General features: G+C 42.6%; 1 protein-coding gene across 1 annotated transcript in view; it reads right to left on the reverse strand.

Moving 5' to 3' along the window:
- The window catches only part of LOC146191393 (WD repeat-containing protein 17-like), a 76,394-nt gene extending 52,663 nt beyond the window's left edge, over positions 1–23,731 (reverse strand). Inside the window, exons 1-3 of the mRNA XM_084601948.1 lie at positions 23,487–23,731; positions 18,649–18,829; positions 12,365–12,767 (exon numbers count right to left, since the gene is read on the reverse strand). Of these exons, the coding sequence (XP_084458074.1) occupies positions 12,365–12,767; positions 18,649–18,774 (529 nt within the window). The 5' untranslated portion in view covers positions 18,775–18,829; positions 23,487–23,731. The remainder of the gene's footprint in view (positions 1–12,364; positions 12,768–18,648; positions 18,830–23,486) is intronic.
- Between the last annotated feature and the right edge of the window lie 2,166 nt (positions 23,732–25,897).

The following is a 25,897-nucleotide window of genomic DNA, read 5'->3' on the forward strand; positions in this document are numbered from 1 at the left end:
GCGTTCTATAATTGGTTTGTAGGAAAGGAAAGGCGCTGTATCTATCCCTCTCGGAATCTCGTGGACAACACAGTAACGCGCAGGCTTACGCATTTCTCCAGTGCAGATTCTGGTGTGCTCTCGGAATTATTTTTTTTATTACTTGATACTCATTACACCGCTCTAATCACTATCACGCATTTATTCCACTCATTAAGTCAGAAACACATCCACTTCCGGTTGGCGTGATGTCACATTCCTTAGATGTCGACATTATTTGTATGGCTATTTCGATCTCTGATTTACAGTTTTATTTTTTGGTTCTTGGTTCTAATTAAATAACTAATCATACTATTGAATTCATTTTTCTGCAGCATCCTCACATCATCCATTATCGATCACAACCATACGTTTGATCCTGAATCTTCTGAGAACGACACAACGGCTGCGGAGACGTTCTATACACAGGACTCCGCCGACATAGCCCAGAAAGCCTTTCAAATTAGAATATATATGTATATCGATAAAGATGTATACGACAACAACGCTGCGGATGGCAGAGATGAGGACGGCGCAAAACTGAGGAACGAGATAACGCACTAAATATTCTCGAGGCAGCCACAGTAAATGGGACCGGTTTGCGTGAAAATGAGAACGAGTCTGGTGCATATTGGCGAGATCAATAGTAAAATGAAACGAATAGAATATATTTCTGTGGTCTGAATTCATTTGGCTGTAGTTGAATTCGCCTTTGCAGTGAACCTAAGCGACTAACAGTTAGATTTTCTTGTTAACCGAATTAAATCGGGACATGTCCCTTTCTGTTAATAAACTATAGAACGATGAGAGCACAAGTTACAAGCCCGAATACCTCGCGAACGTTAGTCTACACAAACTTGCTACGGCTACGCATCTTTCAACATTTGCTCGGAACATACTAAACACTCTCTGTATGAAAGCGCAAAATTACGAACGAGGAGCGATGTTTAGCGCTCCCGCGCGTCCGTTTTCCAGGGCCGCGCTTTAATCTCCGTCTCCCACTTTCCACAGTTTAATGCCTTTTGATCCCTTTGAATGGAAAAAGATATTGGCATAAAGAATGACATGTACTGACAGCGACTCATTCTTTACTCGAATGGCCTCAACGGGGCACCAACATGCTGGTACCTCATTGTGCCGCGCAAATTTCGAATCTGACAGGTGCATGAAAGAAGTGTGTTTGTAATGAGTTTTTCCTCCTACTACCAGGGTCTCTTCCCATCGCAGGTCGGAAGAGGCGTGTCAAAGCGGTCCGGCATCGAAATGGGCTCACTCGGTGAGGATCGATAACTGCAGAGCACAAGAGAGCGTGCACACGGGGCACCGCTCGAGAGCGCTTTTCGTTCTTTTTCAGGCTCGAACCACATTCGCGTGTATAGACACGCTAAGGCTGCCAAACTGCTAACGCCGATAAAGAAGGCGTATGGTCCTTTGCTGACCGGACGGCCAGTCGGATGGATGTGCGATGCGCGCTCGTCTTGCAGGCAGAGAGACACGCCCCTTCCATACGGACCAAGGGATCGCACAGGCCATACAATGTGCCCATTCTAAATAACATCGGACCACTTCGGAAAAACTTCAACGTAAATGAAATAGCCAGAAGGCGAAAAGAAGATAAGACAGGAAAGAGCGCTGTTTCCTGTCCCATCTTTTCGCCTTCGGGCTATTTCATTTGCGCTGAAGTTTTGTTCACATCGTTATGTAACAAATAGCCGAACAAAAAGTTTTAATTCAACATCATCGCAAATAACGTCATCAGAAACGTGTTTGCAGCATCAGGAGTGCGAATTAAAAAGAAATATTTTATTCAATGCTTGGCTGCAGCTCTGATTTGTTTTTGTCTGTGCCACGTCCTCGTTCTCTGCGCTATTTGGGTCCATAGATAAATAATTGGCTAATCCTATTGACAAGCATATTTATTGTACTTAATATTGGTGGGTTCCGAAGAGTTACGGAGACTCCGAGTTCGGCAAATCAGATTCAAGTGAACGTCAACATACAAGGCCGAGAATAATGTAAACTTATAAAGTGAGATCAGGAAAAAAAATTGCCTTCAGTGTTTCCTGACGTGAATGCACCATCGAGTTGTTTGCACTAAAAAAAAAAAAAATACTTTTTGTCTTCTTTTTACGAGGTCCAGTGCAGAAGGACAAGGCGGTTGAGTGCCGCATCAAGCCAAGCGCGTACAGTTATTGTATAGAACCCATCCACCTTTGTTTTGAATGGCAGCAGGTTCGTTTGGGTTACTTATGGGTGCGAAGAACTAGCAAGAGACCTCAGAAGCGGAAGAGATGAACCCATAAAATAAGGGCGAGAGAACGAAAACTCCTTCCAACGCAATCCACACGCTCTACAGAAAGTACAATAATACCTATCACTGCTCTGAATTCGCCGGCTTTTTTAGGCTTGCATTAAATGCTTGTCACGAATTGAAAACCATACCAGGTGAAGTCTTATTCTTCGAACGGGGGCAAATTTTCAATTTCAGAGCCTTATTTATTCTTCTGTGCTCGCACGCAGTGTTGCCTATGTGCTGCAATATTTACCTAGAAACAATAAGAGCGCCTCAGGTCAGTGTTCTTTTCATTCGTTCGTGAAATGCGTGAGGCATATGGCATTGCCGTGGAAGTTTCTAGACTGAACACAGCGAGATTAGACGACCCAAATTGTGTGCCCAGAAATTGCGATGCTCCGCTGGAGAGCGAATGACTCGTTCCTTGTTTGTCTCTTCTGGTAGGAAAGACTCCAGTCAAAACGCAGTATTGAGAAAATACATTTTTCGTTCTTTTACTTTTTTCACTCCGGTGGGAAATTTATCAAGGGTTTCAGGCTCAATATACTCTGACCGTATATGCCTGGCCATACGCTTCCAAGGGATCTTTGAGATGAATATAGACAGAGGGATAATTGAATCCAGCCAAGTATCTTTGCGCAAAGCATCAGTTGCAAAAAACTGCGCTTTAGAGAAATTACAGCAAACGCAGGAAATAACATATTTAAGAAAAGTAATTAAAGTAAGAGCAGTATTTCAGGTGGTCTATATTTTTTTGAAGTTGACATGAAAGACCCGCTTAGAGCTCGCTCCATACTCCAGAGCTGTCTTTTTAGCTCCTTCTCCGGGGTAATTTCTGGCATAATTTTTTACTTGTACCTCCAAGTCAAACATATGACCGCTAGTATATCCTACTGATTGCTCTTTCAGCATCTGATCTTCGCACTTTATCATTTGTTTTGGCGGTCTAAGCCTCCCGACACTAGTAGTGCACATAGGATGCCACTGTAGGAATACTAGGGAATAACAGGGTTTGCACATCTTCTCGCACTCCTTCTCTGGCATGTTGCACATAGATGCCGGTATCTGCTGACGAAAACTTCGCCCAGCACTGACAGGACCCTTCGTTTTTAGGTTGCATTTATTACAGAAATCAAAGGCAAAAGTGGGCCCGATATCTTTTTGCCTTAATCGGTACAAAAAAAGTTAGTAGCGAAATTTGTATGTATCTAGCTTTCAATTACTTGGGGTTTAGCAGGAAATGTCACTTTGTTATTAGAGCTGGTTGTCGCGCAAAGCATAAAAATTTCTAACTTTCTTTCACTATTTCACAAACATGACAATGCCCGGCTGCGCCGAAGTACCTTTAACAAATCATTTTTTTCTGCTTATTTAATAAAAAAATTGCATCGCGTACAGTAAAAATAGCATATGCAGCATTTCTTCAAGCGAACAAGGCCTGCTTTCTTAGCACACATATGTCCAACAACTCGCGTCAGCCAATCTGAAGGCGTGAAAACACTGCAACAGTACATACAATATAGACAGCGCTCAATATATCGATTCTCATGATTTGCCCGGTCCATGCCCGTTACTTCGCGTCTCGCTTAAACAGCTGCTATTCGCATTTTCCCTCAAATTAGGCCACGTATTAAATCACAAGCTTAAAATATTCATGCTAGAGAGAGGAAGAGATTATGACAATCATGACAATCATGACAATAAAAAGCAGAACAAAATGAACAAAAGCTGAGGGAGGCAGCGTGGGAGGGGAGCGTCCGTCAGTTATCCAATGCATGTGCAAGATGACTTGTCTTTGCCTCCTTTACATAGAGCCATCGATCTGAGGCGATTTTATTAAGCCCCGGTGAGGGGAGGAGAAAGTGATGTGGAAAGGGCGGTGAGGTGGGAAAAGTGAAGTCTTTACCATTTAAGACCGACATTTGAGCTAGACGGTACAACAACTCAGAAAAAAAAAGCGCGCACTAAATAGGACAGGGAAGAGCAGGCACCCCATGCGCTGGCAGACTATGGGGTCTAGGTTTTACTGTCCTGTTTTATGCACGCCGTTTTTAATGCATAAGCATTAAGTGTATGTTTGCGGTTTGGCGTCCCCAAAAGTTGTGCACACAGTTTCGTCGTAAACGAACAAGTTACCAAAACACGAATGGTTGTACTAGATAGAGGATAAAAAATGGTTGGTTGATCTCGTCTGAGAAATCGTATGGGTAAAATTGAGCAATTAGGTAATTATTTATAGTCAAAAAGTTAATAAGGCATCGAAATAGCCAGGCAGAGTTATGGCGACGTACGGATGTGACGTCACAGTTGTGGTTACGTGTGAGGCATGGTAACGCGACATGTGGCAAAGATGATGTGACCGAAGGAGTGATGTGCCTGCATGTGTTTCACATGACCGGAAATTGGGCGTCAAAAAAGAAACAAATTGAGAGAAATTAGTCACAAAATGTGTAAAATGTCGTTTAATAGAACAAAATATAAACCATAAAAGAGCATGCTGAGCTTGCTGCACAATGTTGTTAATGACGCAGCTGGTATCATAATTTCCGCAGTTTCATCATGGCGCAGCTTAGCAACACGCCTAGCAACATCGGTAATCGAAGAAGAACGCCGGTCTGCCCTCAAAGTACCTCGAAATGCGTGAAGCACTGAACACTACAGATTATGAAGACATACATTCGATGTGTAAACACCAAAGATCAAATCTGAGAGGCTTACACATTTCTCCAATATGAATACCGCAATGATCTCTTATTTTTTTCCCATGACTACCCTGCCACCTGTCACAGGCACCATGCCAGGACAACAGAGTTTTGAAGCTGAAGCTTTATTACACCATGCTCCACAAGTTTCGCCGACATAGTCGCTTTGACCTTCAGCGACCTTCAGTCACTCTGAAGCTACACTGGTTCGACAATGTGACTAGCCACGTCACTCGCCGCGGTGGTTCCGCCGCCGCTGCTCGAGTCGCCACGCACGCGCTCTCCCGCTGTCTAGCCGAGTGACGAACGCTTTCAAATGACCGAAAAGTGCCCGCATTGTGGTGCTTCATCGGAACTATGCGATGTGAAGCATCTATTGTGAACCTGCCCAGCTACGGCATCCGTGAGACAATGCTACCTGCGGAAAGTAGGCCTGCGGTGGGACCTTGACAGTGACTACAGGAAGTGGACGCTAAACAATCAGTTTATCGGCAACCTAGGCGATTATTTAAGGGAGACTTTTTTACACTCCTAGCTTTCTGCAACTCCCCGCTCCCTTTTCACTATGCCTGATGGCAAACTCCTCGAATAATAATTAAAAAAAAAAGGACTCGTCACATGCTTGGCCGTGGTTTAAAAAGGAGCATACCGCTGTCCTAGGAAGTGCGCGCTTCCCCATTGATCCGGGCGAAGCTGGGTTATCTCGGAGCGTTACGCAGAGGAACTTACAGCGTTGTCAGCAAGCGACATGCTTTTTCTTTGTATCATTTGGTTTAGAAGAGTTAAACCTGCAGCAATTTTAATGTTCAGGTTTTTCATCTCGTCACCCTTTCTTCATCATACCCTCCTTCCCCTCACAGGAGCTTCGTTATCGGAGCGGAGAACCTACTTATGTCCCCGCCGACGATGAGCGTATCCTAGAAGATGAAGTCCTCTCGTCGAAACGTTCAATACCAGCCCGAGGATTTTTGTTTAGTGCGACGTGCAAAGCTTCTACGCAGAAATGAAAATTAATGAAGACGGCGACGTGTAATGCACAGCGTCAAGGCGTGTTGCAGTCTTCACGCTTGGTGGTCGGCTTCGGCGATAAACTTAACGTTTTCCGGCTCTCTTGCTACGAGAAATTTCTAGTTTCGGATTCTCTCGGCTCTGAAAGTTTATTTATTCGTCCGAGCTCGACATATAAAAACCGCATCATTCTTATTTTGATTTGATCGTGCGAAGTTGTGCTTTTGCACTGGAGGTATCTGGGGTTTAACCCGGTCAGTCATCATAATACTGTGCGGATCGAAGCTCTGCTGCTTTCGACGCACTGAAGTCTTAATGATTCGGAACTGAACATACAAAAGACGTCTTGCATGTGTTTAGTTTGTGACGTATCGCAAAGAACTTAGAGCGTCCGTAGCCGCATGAATAACCAACCAGGCCGGATTCTCGTTCTGTTAGCGAAATTTCTGTTTGAATTAACCACGCTAAGACACGCTGGCTCTGATGTCACGATCTGGCGGGGCTATCAGGAGTAAGGTACACAAGAGCCAAGATCGTTGCCCGGCTCTAGCATCTGTACGAGTGCGTCAGAATTTAAAGCAATTACGAGTGGAAGTATAACATGGGTACAATGCCATGTACCCATGTTCTTTCCACCCCTCTTTTTTTTTATTTGTCCTGTCCCACTCCCCTCTATAATGCCCACCGGGCCAAGAGGGTAACTGAAATAAATAAATAAATAAATAAATAAATAAATAAATAAATAAATAAATAAATAAATAAATAAATAAATAAATAAATAAATAAATAAATAAATAAATAAATAAATAAATAAATAAATAAATAAATAAATAAATAAATAACTTAACAGGGTGAGAGTTCGGATTAGCGGACTAGCGCTTTTGTCTGCCCTTGTGTCCCCTTCTTGCAGCGCTATATAGAACATTACGCATACAAGCGGAAATTAGATTTAACCCGATGTGGAGAAAACTGGCTGGGGGGGGGGGGATGCAAAAAAAAACAAGAAAAATCGGGTTTTGTCTAACAGCAAAAAACTATGTGCTGTTTTATGCCAGCATCGATCCCAATGAGAGTAAAATATGCAAAATAAGGCTTGGTGCAACTAGATAAAGCTTTCCAATCCAGTTTCTACAACTGTATAGTGCACGTTTTGTGCGTTAAACGACACTCTAGCTAAACAAATATCGAATACGCCTGCAGAAATGAGGGCATCGTGGCGGGACTGACATGGCTGCAAGGCGGCGCCTCATAAAAAGTGCAAACTGCCCTTTTGCTGAAGATATCTGAAGCTTCCTTTCTTGACCAAACTGCACTGCTTGCAGCTATCGCTACTACTGTTAGCTCCTGTTCTATCACAGTAAGTGAAGTTTTTTAAATGGTTAGTTTCACTTTCTTTTAGTTTGAAACAGTTTTAGACAAAAAAAAAAAATAAGAGCGAAACACAACTCGCGTAAAAATTTTCCTCTACTTTCGTCTCTTTTGTAGGTTATGCCCAACATGATTTTCGTTTTCCCCTTTCTATTTTCCGAAGCTTTTGACATCAGTTCAATAGGGAATTATACAGGAAAGGTCTGTACATTGTGATAAGTGCTTGCCGATGCTGCCTGGGAGCGCCCTGAAGTTACCTTGAGAGCAATGAACAACGTTATTGATGGTGGAAAGAAACTCGCTATGATAGGTATTTTAGTGACCACTGGTAATGAATTGGGTGGCAAGAGCAATATTTAAGTAGTCATTTTGTAAATGCTGCAATAACATATACCACTACAACATAATGCTAAAGTAATATTTTTCTCCATATTGCTCGAGGGTCTATATTAGGCCCGTTTAAATACGTACATAACATCGTTAACATTTTGACAAAGGACGAGATAGTGTTGTACGCTGATGACAACTGTCCTTTTCTGGACTATGGAGGTTCATAGCTCGAGCGTGTAGATATTCTGTTATTTTCAAGCGTTCCTTTTCAATCGACCCTGACGAGGGAAACCAGTAAGGTATGCGGTAGGCCAAGCCGAATTTAACTGCCTGACTCAAAAAGCAGTTATATTTTCACCTATACATAATTTTTGTTCCTTATTAAGACTCAGCATTACAGTGAAGGGTGATTATCTTGAGAAGAATAGAACGATATTACAGAAACGTTAATAGTCATCTGTATAAAGATACCAGGTAAAATTTGCGGACGGTATTCATTATTGGGGACAAACGATGAGCAAATTATGGTACAGCGATGATCAATATCCCGAAATTTCAAAATTATGCACTATTTATCCAGACATTCCCGATATTTCAAGCCCATGTAGAAATCAACAAAAAATTTAATAAACCAAATTCAAGTTCTTCATATCGAATACAGAGCCGATTGCATGGCTTTTCCCAGAGATGCAATTATGAGGTCATTGTGTTCTGATATCCTGGCTGTATATGAACTCGCAGTGCATATAAGGTGTTAAAAAGAACGTTTTTTTTTTTGAACAATTATGCTCACTTTGTATTATTAAGTGGTGATGTCTGTTATTCATCGCTATGTATATCCTTGATGTATGCATGCCTTTGTACTTAAATTGTTGCTTTTGCGCCTTCCAGGGGCAGGCAGTAGTCATAAAGCCAATTGTTTACATTTGTCTTGTTTATGCGCAGTACCACACGTTGTCAGTACAATAAGCCTTACAATACAGGAACAACATTTCCTCCGCTGACCGATGAATCTCGGCTACCGTCTCACTCAATATGACTTGTAACGCAGAAGCTTGTGGCCGCATCGCTTTCTTCACTTACGGCGGTGTCGAAAAACGTCGCGCTTGAAAACGAAGTGGAAAGAATTGCGCTACTCCAGGTTATACCTCGAGTCGTTCCCGTTCAATGCAGCCTGATAACGTAATGTTTATCGCACATTGTTTTTTTTTTCTTTTTCTTTTTTTTGCTAGCAAAATTGTGCCACATGCGAAATAAATGCTGCCGTGCCGTAAACTTACGCCATCTCATGAGCAAGAAGCAGACGAGATGAATGTCCGTGGCAGCAAACAATGTCAAATTCTACAAGCGCCTTACATATTGTCCGCAGGAATCGACACGCAGGCGCTGGTGATGCGATAGAGCCCTGGGTAGCATGAAAAGCTTTGGTACTGACAAGAACAGATGACGCATTGCAGAAGGATGACTGCTGGAAAAGGAAACTTGTTTCTCTTCCGTTTTCAAGCTCTTCGCTTGTCGGCTCGTCTCCACCGCGCTTCCAAGAAGCCTTGCGGTCAACCTTCCGAGCACTACAAATCCTATTGATCGGGACAGTTCGATACGTACGAAACAGCAAGCATTTAAATATTGACAACTTTCATATAAGATGAATTGAATATGTTTTATTAGCAATTAGTTCTGTTTTTTGTTGATATTTATGAATCTGCAGTCAAGAACATTTAGCGAGAAAACAAAAACAGCCAGAGTCGGATGTTAAAGGTGGTAACTAAAACTTGACCTCGAACTACCGTCTATTAGCGGGATTTCTTTCTCAGAGGGAATTTGAAAAAGATTGTAATCGCGTAACAATCTTCTTCGAGAAGAGCAAAATTGTTATTCTTACCACCATGGCTCAGTTATTAGAGTGCTGGGTTGCTGATGGGAGGATGTGGGTTCTACTCCGGGTAATGAGGCCGCCTCTCGATAGAGGCGAATATCAAGGCGACCGTGTGTTGTGCGATGTCAGAGCAACTTAAAGAAATCCAGCTGCGAAATTCTAGGAGCTCCGCAATACATTGTTCTTCATAGTCGATGTCACTTTGGTTTGTTAAATTAATGAGCAAACTAACATTCCTAATGATAGCTTTAAAAAGGTAGATCGTAGGAGTCAGCTCTTTTAGAGCTAAAAGAAAACAATGCAGATTAAAATTGCCGCTGCCTTTTTAGCAGAGTTCAATAAGTAACTTAATTTTTTAATCCCAATCTTTTGATCAGTAAGCCAGGCCTATAGGGTTCGCGGAAATTGTTTATCACTACTTGAGGCATCTCAGCTACCGGACACTGTGTGTATCATGACTGAGTATTGGTGTGCATTCAGCACAAGCGATTATACGTATTCTGTCCTAATGATTACAAATGGCTCCAAACGAGGTAGCACATTAAGGCAGCTGTAATTTAATATACATAATCGACATTGTAAACGTGGTCACTGCGTTTCAATTTATTCGCCATGCGGACGACAACATTGTGCTAACTTTTGGCACCAATGTTTAAAGGCTTATAATATAATACAAGAAAAGCTAAGCAGAGGGGCATGCAAAATACCTTGGCGCTAGTATTTAAAAGTTTTGGTGCAATTAGTGATTAAGACCCCAACGGCTATGAGGCTTCGCAGCGTACAGCGACAAGGGGAGAGAGGGAGGGGGGAATGGCGACATCGTTGACGCTACCAGTACATTTCCTGCATAGAAACGGCGTGTGTGAATGATTTACAAAGCAAAGCCTTAGAAACGTTGTTTGGAGATATCAGAGAAGGCATCGCAAGGTGTGACGGCAACGAAAATACTGCCGTGCGTGATGTCACTATCGAGCTTCTCCGCAGTACTTTAGTGCTGTAAGGAGAAGCAGAAGTTTAATCTTCGATTATGCCATCATTCTGAATGCTAGCGCAGAAGCATTTTGCCTGTATTACCTGCAGCTTATAAGGATATGACTCTTTAAATATCCCAGAATTCTTGGAAAGTGATGCAGCTGCTCTTTAGAATAAATATTATTAGGCCAAAGTTATATTCCTTGGTCGCAATCAACTTGCTGAAAGATCCACTTTATTAATACTGAATGCCACACTATAGACGCTGTTAACGACCACACAATCTTTGGTTTTGCATTTTTGTAACACGTAAACTGGCAACTGCACTTAAATGGCCATAAACAACTTTCCTCAAGTATGGTATCAGACAGCTATATGCTGCTTCCAGTAAAAACTATGATCTTCAAGTGTATCCTGCTATTCAATACATATTTAAACTAATGTCGTTAGTATGTAACACAACAACGAAGACTAATTAAATATTACTGCTTTTTAAAAATTTAATTACAGAGGAAGCATACAATCTACGTGCCCGACGAAGAATATGTTGCATTCTAAATACATATTGTGAGGATGTAGAGCTTATACAAACATCGATCATTGAAATCAGCCTACGTTTAATTTCATCAAAATTTTCTTGCACCTTCCCACTCCACGAGACGTAGAGCGGATTACCCGTTGTCGGGGGTTAATATGCTAGCCCCAGATGCACTAAAAATAAAAGCTGTTCTGGTAGTAGCTTGCACAAATGTCAATCATGTACCATACCGTATTCGCTTGTCTTTTATCCTAGCCTTTATTCAATCGAAAGAGTTAAAGTGTGGTATTTTGCCAACGTCTATTCAATTAAAAAGTTCATCTTTCTTTATAAAAAAAGCGTGCATGTGCATTGCTCTTCTTTCCTACAAGTAATTATCTTTGATTACGCTGTCACAATTAATTATTTTCCCATATGATGTACCATTAGCTTGCTGACATATCTGTGGGTTTATTTTCCCTTTTTTTTTCACATAGCTATACAACGATCTTCTGCTATCCGGCATGCTACTCACTTAGCTTCTAGCCAGAGAGAGCATGCCGTTTTTCTCTACGAAATGAATGTTCCACACGTGATGCCATTTCTACCTCATTGAATTGCTCATCTATTCCACAAAATTCACTTCACATATTGCTTTACAAATTCTTTCCCTATCAAGGTGAAAGCCTTTCTGGGCTCATAGAACGAAATCCCGTGCGCGAGATCTGTCATTATCCGCGAGACTCCGCGAGATGTGGTCTTGTCTAGCATTTCTGCCATCTGCAGTCCCACGCTTGAACACGCGTCAAGGAACACCACGTGACAGGAGTGATGGTGTGCCGTCCAAACTCACACTTGCCGGAGAAAGTGTGACAGATACCGCACCTTTCCTTTCCTGTAAACCAATTATACTTATTTCTAGCACTGCAACGAACGCTGATAAGAGGCAAACGATGGGAAGAAAATGATAGGAGAGGAAGGATAGGCTTTCACCATTCTCCTCTTAAAAGACATCTAAGAGACTTTTTGTTTTTCAGTTTTATTGTAGTTGGTCTTTTAGTTAGCGGATTTTCAACTCCCGATTACTGGCACATCTCTCCATTTGGATGTACTCGTTTTGTTTCATCTTTTTTTTTTTTTTTTTTACAGCTAGGCATGAGAGGAAAAGCGTTTGGTATCATCGAGCACCTGCTGGATTGAGAGGAGGACAAGCATGTGAGCAGAAAGACCTTAGCTAAGGCCTCCTTCAGGGCTTTTGTGAAAATACGCTTCGGACTCACCGCTCTGCAGGATAGACAGGGAGCCGTCCTGATGTCCCAATGCCAGCTTCCCCGCCGGGTGCCACGTCATTTGAGTGACGGCACTGGTGAAATTGGCCGTATCGCGCCACGGCTCGCGCGGGCCTTCTGGCAGCGACCAGGCGTGCAGCGGGCCCCGACCACTCACGTAGGCCAGGGTGTCGGGCGCATCGGGTCGCCACGAGATCAGCGCCGGCACGCAGGCCGGCTCACGCAGAGCGGCCACCAGACGCCTTTGGTCGATGTCCCAGACACAGATGACGGGGTCCAGGCTTCCGCTGGCGATCCACTGTTTGCGCGTCGGGTGCCACTCGATTGCTGTAACAGTGCGCTTGTGCTCGGCCATGATGGCGCGGAGCTTAAACTCGCCGCTGCTCTCGTCCATCTGCGCAGACGAAGGAAGGAAGAAAGAAAGAAAAAGAAAGAAAGAAAGAAAGAAAGAAAGAAAGAAAGAAAGAAAGAAAGAAAGAAAGAAAGAAAGAAAGAAAGAAAGAAAGAAAGAAAGAAAGAAAGAAAGAAAGAAAGAAAGAAAGAAAGAAAGAAAGGAAGGAAGAGGCGATGTTCTTAAAGGGTCCCCGAAAATCTGTTCATTGAAACTATAATACGCCCCCGATCAATAGGTATTTATTTTTACTTTCAACGTACTGCTAGCCTCGGTTGAGGCTGTTGCAGGTTTGGGAGATTGTATTATACAAAAGGAGCGAGCTAAAGGGGGCAAAAACTGGAAAAGTGATTTTAAGCTCATAACAGTAACAAACAAAAAATTCGAACAGTTCGAACAGGAAATTGAAACTCGTTAACTAACGGAACGTTAAAAATAAAACACACAAAGCTAACAATTGTCATGTCGAGCAGCAGTCAAATCAATACCGCTAATCGAATCAACAGACCCCCCCTTACGAATCATAAATAACAATAAACAACTTACAGATGAACGAAGAAAGCGTAGTAGTGTTGGAAACATCACCAGGCAGAGAATTCTAATCATTGTTGAAACTATATTTATTTGAATGTTTAGAATCTTTCTTCCGAGTATTTTGCGAAGTGGATAGATACAAAGAGCAACTGGCGTCCGTTGTGAAGTAACCACTTAAAAGGAAGTATATAAACGTAAGGCGCATGAAGTTGACACGAGCACTTATATTTGGAAGGCAAACTTGATTCAAAAGGTTGGTTGGTGAATCATCACGCCTATATCTGTTGTATGTAAATCTTATTGATTTACGTTGGACATTCTCTAACTTTTGTGCACATTGTTTTGTGTAGGGAAACCTGACGATTATGCTATATTTTAGTAAAGGACGAATTATTGTGGTGTAATCCAGAATTTTTTTATCATGTGCTGCAGAGCTGGTTGCGCGCTTTAATGAATGGAGAGCAGAAAGAGTTTTGCCTGTTATAAATATTACATGTTTTTCTCATTTCAAATGGGATGAAAAAACAATTCCTAGGTGCTTATAATCACTCACTTGTTTGATTAGTGTGTGCTGTATACTGTAAGAAAACGAAAGTGGGTTTTGCTTTCTGATTATGATTATGAAGACAGACCTTTCATGGGCCAGTTCAGACACCAGTTGTCAATCGATGCAAGTGCATTTTGTAATGCATGCTAATCTTCATGGCAAATAATGTTTTGTATACGATGTAATGATCAGCAAACATCTGAACTGTCGCGTTAAGGCTGCGTGCTATGCAATAATATACAGGAGAAAAAGGACCAGTGCAATGACTTTGTCTTGCGGTACGCCAGAGAAGGCATCGACTTAACCTGAATAGTGGTTTTCATAAAATACAAACTTAAGACGACCTGAAAAATACGCTTCCAACTATTTGGTTACATTGCAGATACCGAGACAGCTGTGAAGTTTGTGAAGTAAATTTTTTTCGGGATACGCGATCAAACGCTTTTAATAAGTCTAAAAATATCAGATCAATCTGTCCATATGTTTATCAAGTTTAAGGACTAGGTCATGTATGGTTTCTATTAGCTGTGTTGTCATGATGGTTTGGGTGTAGGATATAGTTTTGGTAAACGAATGTTACTACGTGTTTAAGAATAATATGCTCAAGGGTGTTACATGCAGTACAAGTGAGTGTAGAGCAGGGCGGCCGTTTGAGAGGTTCGAACTATCACCTGATTTCAAAATCGGAATAAGTTTAGCTACTTGCCAATATTTAGGCACCTCAGGAGTATCAAGAGACATTTTATAAATTAATAGTGAGTACTTTGGAATCCACCTTGCATATCGTATGAGAAACAAATTTGGTAAGTTGTCAGGGTCATATTTTTTTTTTCATCAATACTGAGCAGTCAATAGAAAATACCGGGCTTAGTTAAGGTTAGATCTTAAAGTTAAGCGTAGCTGAAATGATTATCACGCGACAGTTGATGCATGGTGCCGTTATCTAGAGTGAACACTGATATAAAATAATTTTAAGTTAGCCCTATGAAAAGCGTCCTTCGGTGGTAAATTGCTCTTTCTATGTGCCCTGAAAAAATTTATTCGGTGACTTTTTGACAAACGCAGCGTAATATTAATATACTTATGCTTCGCGTTCTTTATTAATTCTAAAAGAGCCTTGGACATCTCGAATTATGTTACTACAGCTAGAAAGTGCGGTCTTATTTTTAAGTTTCCTTAATTTTGCAGTTTTGCGTTTTAACTGAATAATTGCTCTTGAAATCCAAGGGTTATCCTTCCGTACCACTTTTGCTTTAGCAGGAACAAAAGCTGATAAGCAGCGCTGGGCAATGGCTTTGAATCACTGCCACAGTTCACTGACTGACACTGCGGAGTATTGATCAGCGGAGTATTGAGAGAAACATTCAGAGGTGCTATCAAAATAATCCATAATGCGTGCATCATCCGCCCGAGATCAGTTATAGGTTTGAATAATTGATTTGCCTTGTTGCGGTATTTTGATTAGCTATATAAAACCCTTCGTTACCCTCCGGTCAGTTATACCTTCTATCACTTCCCGAGAATAGCAACTGAGGGGAACGTCACCGCTTATGGAAGTCAGGTCTAGAGTACCACGTCTTAAAGTGATGCTTGTTGGTTCTAGGATTATCCGTTTTAAACAGAAATTGAAGGCATGTCAAATAATGCTTCGTCAGCGCTAATTTCATTAGTCCTCGTCACAACGCGAGAATTTTAAAGCTAGCTTCAATAGCAGCTTAGATGTCGGCGATCGACAATGACATCCCTTTTTCCCCTTAATCTCAGCGTGCGCCGGCGAGCAAGAAAAAATAGACCACAAATCCCCACTCCGCCTTACCACGCGCTGTGCGGCTCACATTGGAGCGCCCAATGAGCGTACGCACTCAGAAAGTCCCGTTGACGTCATAGTGTAGGTGCCCGCGGGGAGGTGTCGCACTAATTGGCTGCAAGCGGTAGCCAGGAGCACTTAAAATAATTAAATTATAGGCCCCATGCAAAGGGTAGTTGGCAGGTGATGTGATCGGGCGCTCATTGGTTGACGATGGTTTCTGTGACATCATGAGACCAGATTTCACCCCCGAATTGGCCGGCGCTGCCAACTCGAGCTTGAGGTCGGAGGGTGTGATCGGAATCTAGCTTTCAAGGATCCCTGGATCCTGATTTAGACATGCTGTCTATAGGCAATGCATAGGCGCGTTCATACGACATGGTTATAGCGATATTTTTTGTCGCGCTTCGAGTCTTGTGCAGCATGCGTTGTACAGTCCTCACGAGCCTGTCTCTCGCAGGTTGGCAAGCGCCATGGTAGGGCACTAATTAGTCGGTGGTTTTTGCGACGTCGCCTGTCTTAAAATCACTTCTCTTTGTGTTTACTTGCATTAAACATGTGCGCGTGACGTCAACAGAGACCTATGTGTCTCGTGGTTTAACCACATTAACTCGCATGGTGAGGTTGGTAAATACTAAATGCAGCCTGCTTTCAAATGTATACGAGCCTAATCCTTCGCAGCAGGGATATACGCCGAACTAAAAGCACAGGGAACAACAGCGATCGAGAAGACAGTGGTAACGCCATTTACATCTACCGTCTAGAAAGAAACTACACCAAACTAGTGCTTTCGCATGTTACAATGAGTTGAACCACGTTAAAACTCTGCAATTTTTTCCTTGCGCGCAGGCATGCGCTGAGTTCAAAGGGGAGAGAACGATCTTTTTTGATTTCTTCGATTTCGATGAATCCAGCTTTATAACTTTTGCCTCGCGACTGATGGAATAACGATTGTTCGCGTGCGTTTTCCAGTTTTAGTAAGTACCTTTCCGTTGTTCCCTAAAGGTGAGACAAGGCTTCGTAAATTGCTTTCAACGATTTGCTGTAGAGAAGTTGTAATAAAATAATAGGTGCAAAATTTGGTATAAGTCCTCATAATATATATAGTTTGTAGACATCCTCAAAACTTGAATAAAGATTTGCTTAGTATTGCTTATTTGACCTATGTTTTTAAAAATTTATGAACCTTTTTTGTAAATGTTACTCATGGAAGACTGATGAAATTTCTTATGAGCGAAAAAACAGTCATGCTACCTAATTAGACTAGAATTATTTTCTTTGAGCGGAAAACAGGTTGTGTTTTTTCTCGCTGGCGCTGAGTGTCTTTATGAACGCTTTTTTCTGATCATAACTTTAAAAAGTGGCTTAAACCGTTGATTAGAATCCTGCTCGTGTAAAATGCATTGACTGAAATGTGCGGAAAATTTATTTGCTTGCGCTTTTATAGCTCCTGAGAAGAAGACAAATTTCCACTACTGCTTTTATGACAACAACAACAACAGCAAAAAATAAAAAAAAATAACGCAGATAAAGCCTATAAAAACTACCACCTTTCCTTTCAGTATGAGCACGAAAATGGATAAAAACAAGCCTTTTCCAAGTCGGCACTGCCAAATTGTAATTTAGTTTCTGAAAGCTGAAAAAAGGCTCTATAAGAAGGTTTCAAAATCTATAAATTGATATTTTCCACAAATAAAGACAATGAAATAAACCCTCTAATAAATGCTACCTTTCTGCTAAATGTCACGGCAGAGGCCAATCACTAAAGCACTTTCGATGTAGCAAATGTCACATGTGTCACGATGGCGTTCATTCTAGGTTGAACTAGTTCCCTGCTAAAAGGAAATATTTTCATAAAGGGCTCGCGTAATATACATAAAAAGTGTTCATCCAGATAACGGAGAGCAAACGAACTGAACACACGCGCACACCTCTACAGGCCGTGGGTGCTTTTTCGGCCACAGAGGCGAAATGCCTACGGAGTGGTTGAAACAAAAATGCACCGAGACGAAGAATTGAGTAAGGTGAGAAGATTGAAGCAGATTGATGAGGCGTCACCTAGTTACGCCCGCAGCTATAATTGAATTCAACGTGGCTGCAATATCGCATGCTAAAGATTATTCTCCTCCTCTCTAGGCCACAAATTTGTAAAAAAAAAAAGCTATTTTTATTTATGAAAACGCTTTTGAAATTGTTTGAGAAATAAAAATAGATCGGAAACCGTTAGGCTTTGTCTACTAGGAATCTTTTGAGCGTGAAAAAAAAAAAAAAAAAGGAAGCACAAAACAATCAGCGTCCCGTTCTCGGCTACCACAGCACGGAACATTGATGCTGATTTAGATACTACGATCCAAATTATTCCGTACGTATACTCACTTCTGCCGCCGTCTCGTGCAACGCTTATGCCACAGGGATTGGACTATCTACGGATCCCTGTTTCGAAAAGAACCACTCATTCTTGAGCGCACAAAGTTAAAAGGAATCTGCCACGATTCCTTCCTGAATAACTGTGCCGTTATTCACACATGCGAATGGGGAAGGCAGTGAGCTCACTTTAATGCAACATGGCTCGAAATTCTGCTGAAAATGAATGGTGAGCTTGATATGTAAATGCGAATGACACTTAAAGCGATATAAAATAGGTGCAGAGACGTGGAAATTTGAAGAGCGCGCATGCTTGCTTCATGTTTCGCCGTACCTAAGCTTTTCATGCATCACCAATGAATCAATGGTGGCCGGCCCCCAATGCAAAATTAAAATAAAAGAAAAATATAGGAAAGGCTATAGTAGTTGTCTGTTGCAGAGGGCACTGTGCTAACGAAAATGGACGGCTAGGGACGAATCATAGAACGGCCTATTGATCAAACCAGTTTCAAACCTATCCAATAGCTCTACAGCTATCGGTTGTAATTTCCGCAGTTCGAGGTCTACCAATGGGAGCGGTGTTAATAAGCCAACTATTCAACTTCCTTGGAGAAAACAATCAATTATCTCACCTCGTAGATGTAGACGGCGAGTGTTGCGGCGTAGGCGAAGCGGTGGCCGCTGAAGCACGCCACGTTGACGTGCCATGTCTGGCATCCGGCGGCCAGTAGCCCCACCTGGCGCATGATCGTACTCATGCTGCAGGCCGTAGCGTCGGCTTCCGCGAAGCTAATATAGCGGTATCATGGGAACCTAGGAGAAAAGAGGTAGGAAAATTCTTAACCGACCTACACACATACAGCTTATCGAGATACCAGGCTCAATGGAAGTCTTATGACGTTCGTGCGATAGTAGGTTGCGTTCTCACTTTTGAGATAGTGGCTTTGGCTTATTGTTCTTGCTTATAAACACTACCTAACACGGTTGAACTAAAACACGAATTATTTTTGTACAGCCTCTGTCGCAGCTCAGGAAGAAAAAAAAACTTGCTGCAGCGAATTGGAACCCAGGAATCTCGTGGCAAGCGAGAAGAAAAACTCGTAGCCATTCCCGCGGCTGATATCACCCTGGGTCTGAAACGGTAACCAACTCTCGTGGTGTGCAGTGTACGTCGTTGTCTCTATCTGTGCGGAAAAGCTCTCGCTCCTCTTTCTCGCTTTTATTGCTTTTAAAACCATTTATCTTTTGTCCAGGCGCTACCATTTCAGTCATTTTGTCACCTGAGCATGCACATTCAGACAAGTAAGGAATACGTCTGCATAGAGGGAACTTATTTTTGGTCAACCCAAACATTTTGCAGTGTTTAACGGGACCCCTTATGTTGCTTTGTTACCGTAATTAAGAAACGAAATTTATTTGCCAAAATAGAAGCCTGGGCGAGTTGGTATGTATACATTCTAAAACAGCGCAAAAGAACAGGGACGAGAGAACGAAACGTACGAAACGTGCAGTTGTAAGTCAGCGCTCGTGTTGTACGTTTCGTTCTCTCGTCCCTGTTCTTTTGCGCTGTTTTAGAATGGAAATGTATTTCCTCGCGTGCGCGGCGAACGAGTCCAACTTTACCATTTTCTGAAGAACAGTGCGACTTGGACAAGGACGGAAGGAAGACAACAATGTTGTCTTCCTTCCGTCCTTGTCCAAGTCGCGCTGTTCAGAAAATGGCATACCAACCCGCCCAAGCATCAGTTCTAACAAACTTTACGTTAAAGATGTCATTAGGGCAGTAAATTCACAATTTAAATGGCCGACGGACGAAGGAAAAGAATGCACACAAACTACAAGAGCGTCGCACCGTGTTTCTTTGTGAATCATGTACCTACTAGCCCAAGCTAGAGTTCTACTAGTCAAATTAAAGAGCCAAAAAACAAGAAAAAAGCTTATGGTGGAGCCAAATTTACATTTACTTATTTATCTACAGGATACTGCCGGTCTCAGCCTTGGGTATTTCGAAGGAGTGCATGGGCAGCCAAAAACACGGGAACGAAATGGACAGCGGGAAAAACATCACATGAATTCAATAACAACAAAAAAACATTGATACAACAACTGTAAGAAATAAGTTTGCTCAGGACGGGTGGAGAACAAGTTGCCAGCCTAGCATAATCAAACACCTGTTGATCTGGCAAGTTCAGCTGACGACTTCAGCAGTATACGCTATAAAAAAAAACTACTAATAAAACTGTGGAAGCGCCTATGAGAATAATTTACGTGCTGAAGTTTAAAATATTTTCGATTTACCTAAGTACCGGTGGAGATCAGTTGTTATACACTGCCTATCTTGGAGCACAATTAAAAAGAGAAGACTATGGCACAACGACTGCAGAAGCCAAGCGTTTGTGCAGTGCAAGCTCTTATAGTGTGTGATCGCTTCGTTGTCTTTCGTGTCCGGCGCTAAAGATTTGTCTTTTGTACTGTTTTCATTTTACACATACTGTTGTTCACTAGAATGCTTACAAGACGTAGTGACTAGAATAAAATTTCCTCTCTTACGAAACCAAAGTATTAAGAGCTCAACGTGCGGTCTTAACACAAAGTAACACAGGTACATTGCTTATATCTCAGTAGAACACAGAAGCTCATAGGCCGCACTTCATGTTCTAACTCTTAACGTGAGGAAAAGATTTTGAGGGGTGCCGTAAAGAGACTCCCCTTTACTAGTGAGAAGTGAACGACACAGGCCTCTTAATTACTTATGGAAAAATTATAAACAGGCACAAGCAATGCAATATGTACAATCATGAAGAAAATATTGCGGAATATGGATTCTCAATAATGTATTTTCTCGCGGTCAAGCAAGTAGGTGAATAAGAAGCTTAGAAACATAAGGAGAGATGCGTACTCCGTTTTCTAAACCGAATACTACCTCGGTGGCTACTGAGGCAACAATAACTCTTTTAGGCTAATTTACATTCCGCAAACTTTTGTCTTTGACTGTACAACCGCCATCCAACGGAGCTTTCTTTAGTGTCAAATACGCTAAGCGACGACAGTGCCAAATGTATACACATTCACACTGTGAATGCACGATAAACTTCAAACCGGCCCGTACCATCGCCTGAATCGCACGCCCTCCTCTTATCAACAGCGCCAGACGCGCGGAGGGCTGCCAGACAGTGGTCCGGCCCTAAGCCCTCGACCAAACAACTCCACGTGCCTTCCAACCCGAACGACGTTCCCGTGTACGCAGACCTGCTGGACGGTCGTTTTGTTTGGGGCTCTCGGTGGAGGCGCTGCTGCAATAACTCTTCTAAAATGCGCACTTGTGCACGCGCACAGTCTGCATATTAATAGCCAATCGCAGCCCAGTCGTGCAAGGCTAATCGAGGACGCTAATTGGAAGAGTTGGTTCTGCGCCGTAATGGGTAATTGCTGACGGTAAGAACAGATTAGAGAAAATATAGGTGCAAAATAAGCATGGGAAATAAGGGCAGACGCCGTTTAAAAGGCTTTCGCAATGCTTACTTGCTCATAATTTAGCAAGCGCTTTCATATTGGGATGCTAGTGTATCTTCCACATCACTGCCATTAAGTTAAGGTGAAAGTTTGTTGCAGCCTCCTGTCAGACCTTCGAGCATTGTGCCACCACATTGTTTTTCGGTAAATTCACTCCGGGGTGAATTTACCGAAAAACAATGTGGTGGCACAATGCTCGAAGGTCTGATTCACTCCGGGATGGTCAAAATTTCTGGAGTCCTCCACTACGGCGTCTCTCATAGCCTGAATTGCTTTGAGACGTTAAACCTCACAAACCAAACCATCACTCCGGGATGTGAAATGCGTGCCGCCCTGCCACCGAACTTGCACTGCAGTGTTATGGGCGTCTAACGCGCAGACTTCTTTCGCACGAGATGCTAGAAGCTTTTACTTCAGAATTCGCGGAAAAAAAACAGATGGTCAGTGTCAGCCAGGCATTACATTTTGTAGCAAAACGCACAAATCGGTTGGGATTTTGCGGTAGACTACCTGTCAGCATCCTGTATTTTCCGCACGCTGTCTCACCGCTTACTTTGAACTTGTGGGATCTTGTGCATCTATACGGTAACGCCCAGCCTCGTGTTTCTGAACGGTGTGCGACTGCGCGTGCAGCTAAAACGTTGATAACGCTGTCATAGGGCCCATTTTGAATTATTACAAGCTCGTATGACGTGGTGATGGAAGGTGAGAAAAATCACGAGACGACGATGAAAACGCTAAGCTGCTCTCGAGAAGTGAAATTATGTATCAAAATTATATCATTGTTGTTAACACATGTCAGAAGGAGATGATTAATCTCGGCTTTCAGGTAAAATGTGTCCATGTCCGCAGATTTTTTTAAAATTTGAGACACACACACACACACACACACACACGCGCACGCGCACGCGCACGCGCACGCACACGCACACGCACACGCGCACGCGCACGCGCACGCGCACACACGCACACGCACACGCACACGCGCACGCGCACGCGCACGCGCACACGCACACGCACACGCACACGCACACGCACACGCACACGCACACACACACACACACACACACACACACACACACACACACACACACAAAAGTACGAGTCGGTGCATTTTGATTTTACATTGCACCGGTGCTAAAAGCAATATTGCACTCCCATCCCTCCCCTAATTACCGAAACAGCGGCAGAGAGCCCTCCCTTCATTCAAATAAAGGCTTCATTCATTCATTCAACTTAAGGAAGGGGAAAATACCGCATTCGGACAACACACTGCATTTCAAGAGCGCTACTTTAAGCTGGCACATTCTAATATAATCACCCATGCAGCAGAGTTATTGACAATATGTGCTACAGTATAGCTCGATAACTTTACATCTGTGCTTCAAGGACTCTTATATTGAGAAACCCAGGTATGGCTTAGCTTTGAGGGGTAACAACAGTTCGCAACAATTGAATATTTATTACGCCGGGCGTCATATAACGCCAAAAATGCGGCTAAAAGACAGGAAAACTAACTTAAACGACACTTTCTAAACGACACTTTCTAAACCTATAGGCGCTGTCCTTTATCAGAAACGGCTTTGCATCAATTATTTGTCGCAAGGAAACGATGGCACTTCTTTTTACAAAACGATAAAATTTTATTTCACGTAAGCCCAGCGCACTACGAGCGTCAAGGGCATTTGATTTAATGCCAAAATCTTCCTGGACGTGCGGGTTGTATTTGCTACTAAACGCAATTCCGACCTCAAAATATCTCGCAAACTTGAGCACAGCTTTATGTTTTTTTCTATTCCTTCGTCATCTCGTTCAATTTTGAATAAGCTCTTAGTTGGCCCACCCGGCAACCAATAAATAACGCAAAACAGTAAAAAAGCAATTGAATAACAGCAAAACAGCGATAGCTAAAAATGAAAAAAAAAAAAAGAAAAGTAGGAGCGTAGGTTTAACGTACCGGTAGGCCGACGTGTCTCCGGACGTACGAAGTATATCCAAGCACGAAACAGCAAGTCCGGACAAGGGGGTCCACCTATTTCCTGTCCCAAGGGATAGGGGCGGCACAGCGCAGCAGCAGCGGCGACAGCAGCAACAGCGGCAGACCAGGCAACGATCCGGCCGCGGAGCTCTCGCGACTGGACGCCCGCGGTGGCAAGCGACGAGCTGTGCTGCTGCTCCTGTTTCGTGACGACCGGCTGCCTGCTGACCGGTGAGGCTGCGGCCAGGTTTTTTTGTCATGACTGGCACCTACGGTGGCTGCCATGGCGACTCATTGATTGCGGCCTCTAAAAAGGCGCGCTCATTCGGCAGTCGGTACGCGATCGCCCATCGGATGAATGCAGTGTTCGTTCAGCCGCGGACACAGAAACGGTGGCAGCGGGGCGCCTAGTCGACCCACCGTGACGCTTATACCGAGGGGGATACGTTTTGTGCCCTTGGTGTCATATACAGAATATGAAGGGTTGGACAGTGGGTAGATTGTCCATTGGACAGAACAGCTGAAATCGAATGATGTGCGTCATATGAACGTGACGCGAAAACCTTCATATCGCAAATAATTTGTTACTGATACCCTTTTATTTCTCTTCCGGCAAAAACAGGAAATTAATTACACTTTGTTGAATGTAACCGGGCACTCAATATAAATTTGTTGAGCTTTTTCATTTCTTGAGAATTCAAGTGAACTTTTTAGTGATAATAGCTTATTTCTAATAATTGCGAGAACTGTAATTGACATCGATAATTAATATTGACAGAGTTGAACAATTTTCATGAATATATTCATCTTAAATCAATGACAATTTCAGTTAGGGTCAATATTGTTATCTACTAATTGTATCTGATGTCATTAGTATTCGTAATTGTGATTGGCATTTGTATCTATTGTCGATGTATATTTATGGCATCAATTTTAAAGATGCAATAAATTTAGAAGCTTTTAATATCGCTTTTTGTTTTCGTTTTTTTTTTTTATTACGGTGCCGGGTCGCTGCGTCGATGAGCCATCAAATGATTGTGTATCAATAAATTGATAAGAACGTGTTTGCAACGTACGGATCAATTGGAAATGTCCTGTGCGTACAGCCTTATCTGGGAGAGCTGCTTCATCACTCACGTCGGTGGCAGTAGACCCACAGATAGTATCACGTTGATTTCTGTCGTCGTCCCTAGACGTTTTGATCGTTTAAAAATTTGCGAGGCACTTAAGCCCCGCCTTTGAAGTACGACGCGACAACCTTATTAGCTTACGCCTTCTGAGAATCCTCATTCTCATGCAATCATTTTGCTACTTACATAATCGACAATCCTTTAAACTATGCATGCCTCTTTCATCTTAAACATACTCATTACCAACTCACTTAATAGCTAATTCCTTAATTTTTGCCTCTGTTGTATCGCTCCCTTGCATCTCACACGAGTTGCCGAAATTGGCTGCTCCGGCCAACTCATCCAAATCATGTGGTCTCATGACGTCACACAACCGTCGACCAATCAGCGCCCTGCCACGTCACCTGCCAGCTACCACCTGCCAGAGGTATAGGTATAAGTTCGCGATTTATTGTTCACAACGCTGCAACGCTAAATAATCGTGATCCAAAGATTGCTGCTTGTTCCACATGGCCATGTCACACCCACTTCACCTCTTACGGGAATAAACTTTCACAAAGCTCACGCTGAGCGTCATGCCCCGTTCGGAATGAAAATGATTGAAACATTACATGTAATGAGGGTTAAACGTTCATGCATGTCTGAGACTTCCTAAATTTAAAGGTTATTATTAGGACGAAAGCCTTACTTACCTGATTATGAAAACGTGTCCTCAAAACGTGGAATCAAAAAGTGTAATCAAAGCATGAAGCAAAATGTAACGTGTGATATGACGTCACCATAAGATGAGACTGGTAGTCATGAATGTGTATGTAATGACAAGTTGTATATAAAAATGTCATGCCATGGCTAGTCATGCCATGAGAGTCACTATAGTTTAGTCATGAGTCATAGTCACTTGTAATGAGCCATTCAGATAGGAGATCTAATGTGCATGACTATGTAGTCCATAGTTTGTATAAGCCAATAAAAGTCATGACCATGACTAGTGTCTAGTCATGACTCTCAAAAGTTGTACTCTAGGAGCTACTGAAGAGCAGCCAAGGTACATGCTCCGTATTTCTCCAGTGCAGATTTTTGCAGTGCTCTCAAAGCTTTTGAGTCTTCCTTCATATAAAAGTTATATTGCAGGCGGAATTCTAACTCAAGAAGTTCGGATCGAGATCAAGACGCGTTACTGATTAGGTCACGAAAAATACTTTCGTTTCTTTATTTTAGGCCAAGAAAAACCTGCCTGCTCTGTGTAGAAAGTTTATCAAC

The sequence above is a fragment of the Amblyomma maculatum genome, chromosome 4 (genome assembly GCF_055883805.1).
Source record: "Amblyomma maculatum isolate TAMU_Amacu chromosome 4, ASM5588380v1, whole genome shotgun sequence".
Classification (NCBI taxonomy): Eukaryota; Metazoa; Arthropoda; class Arachnida; order Ixodida; family Ixodidae; genus Amblyomma; species Amblyomma maculatum.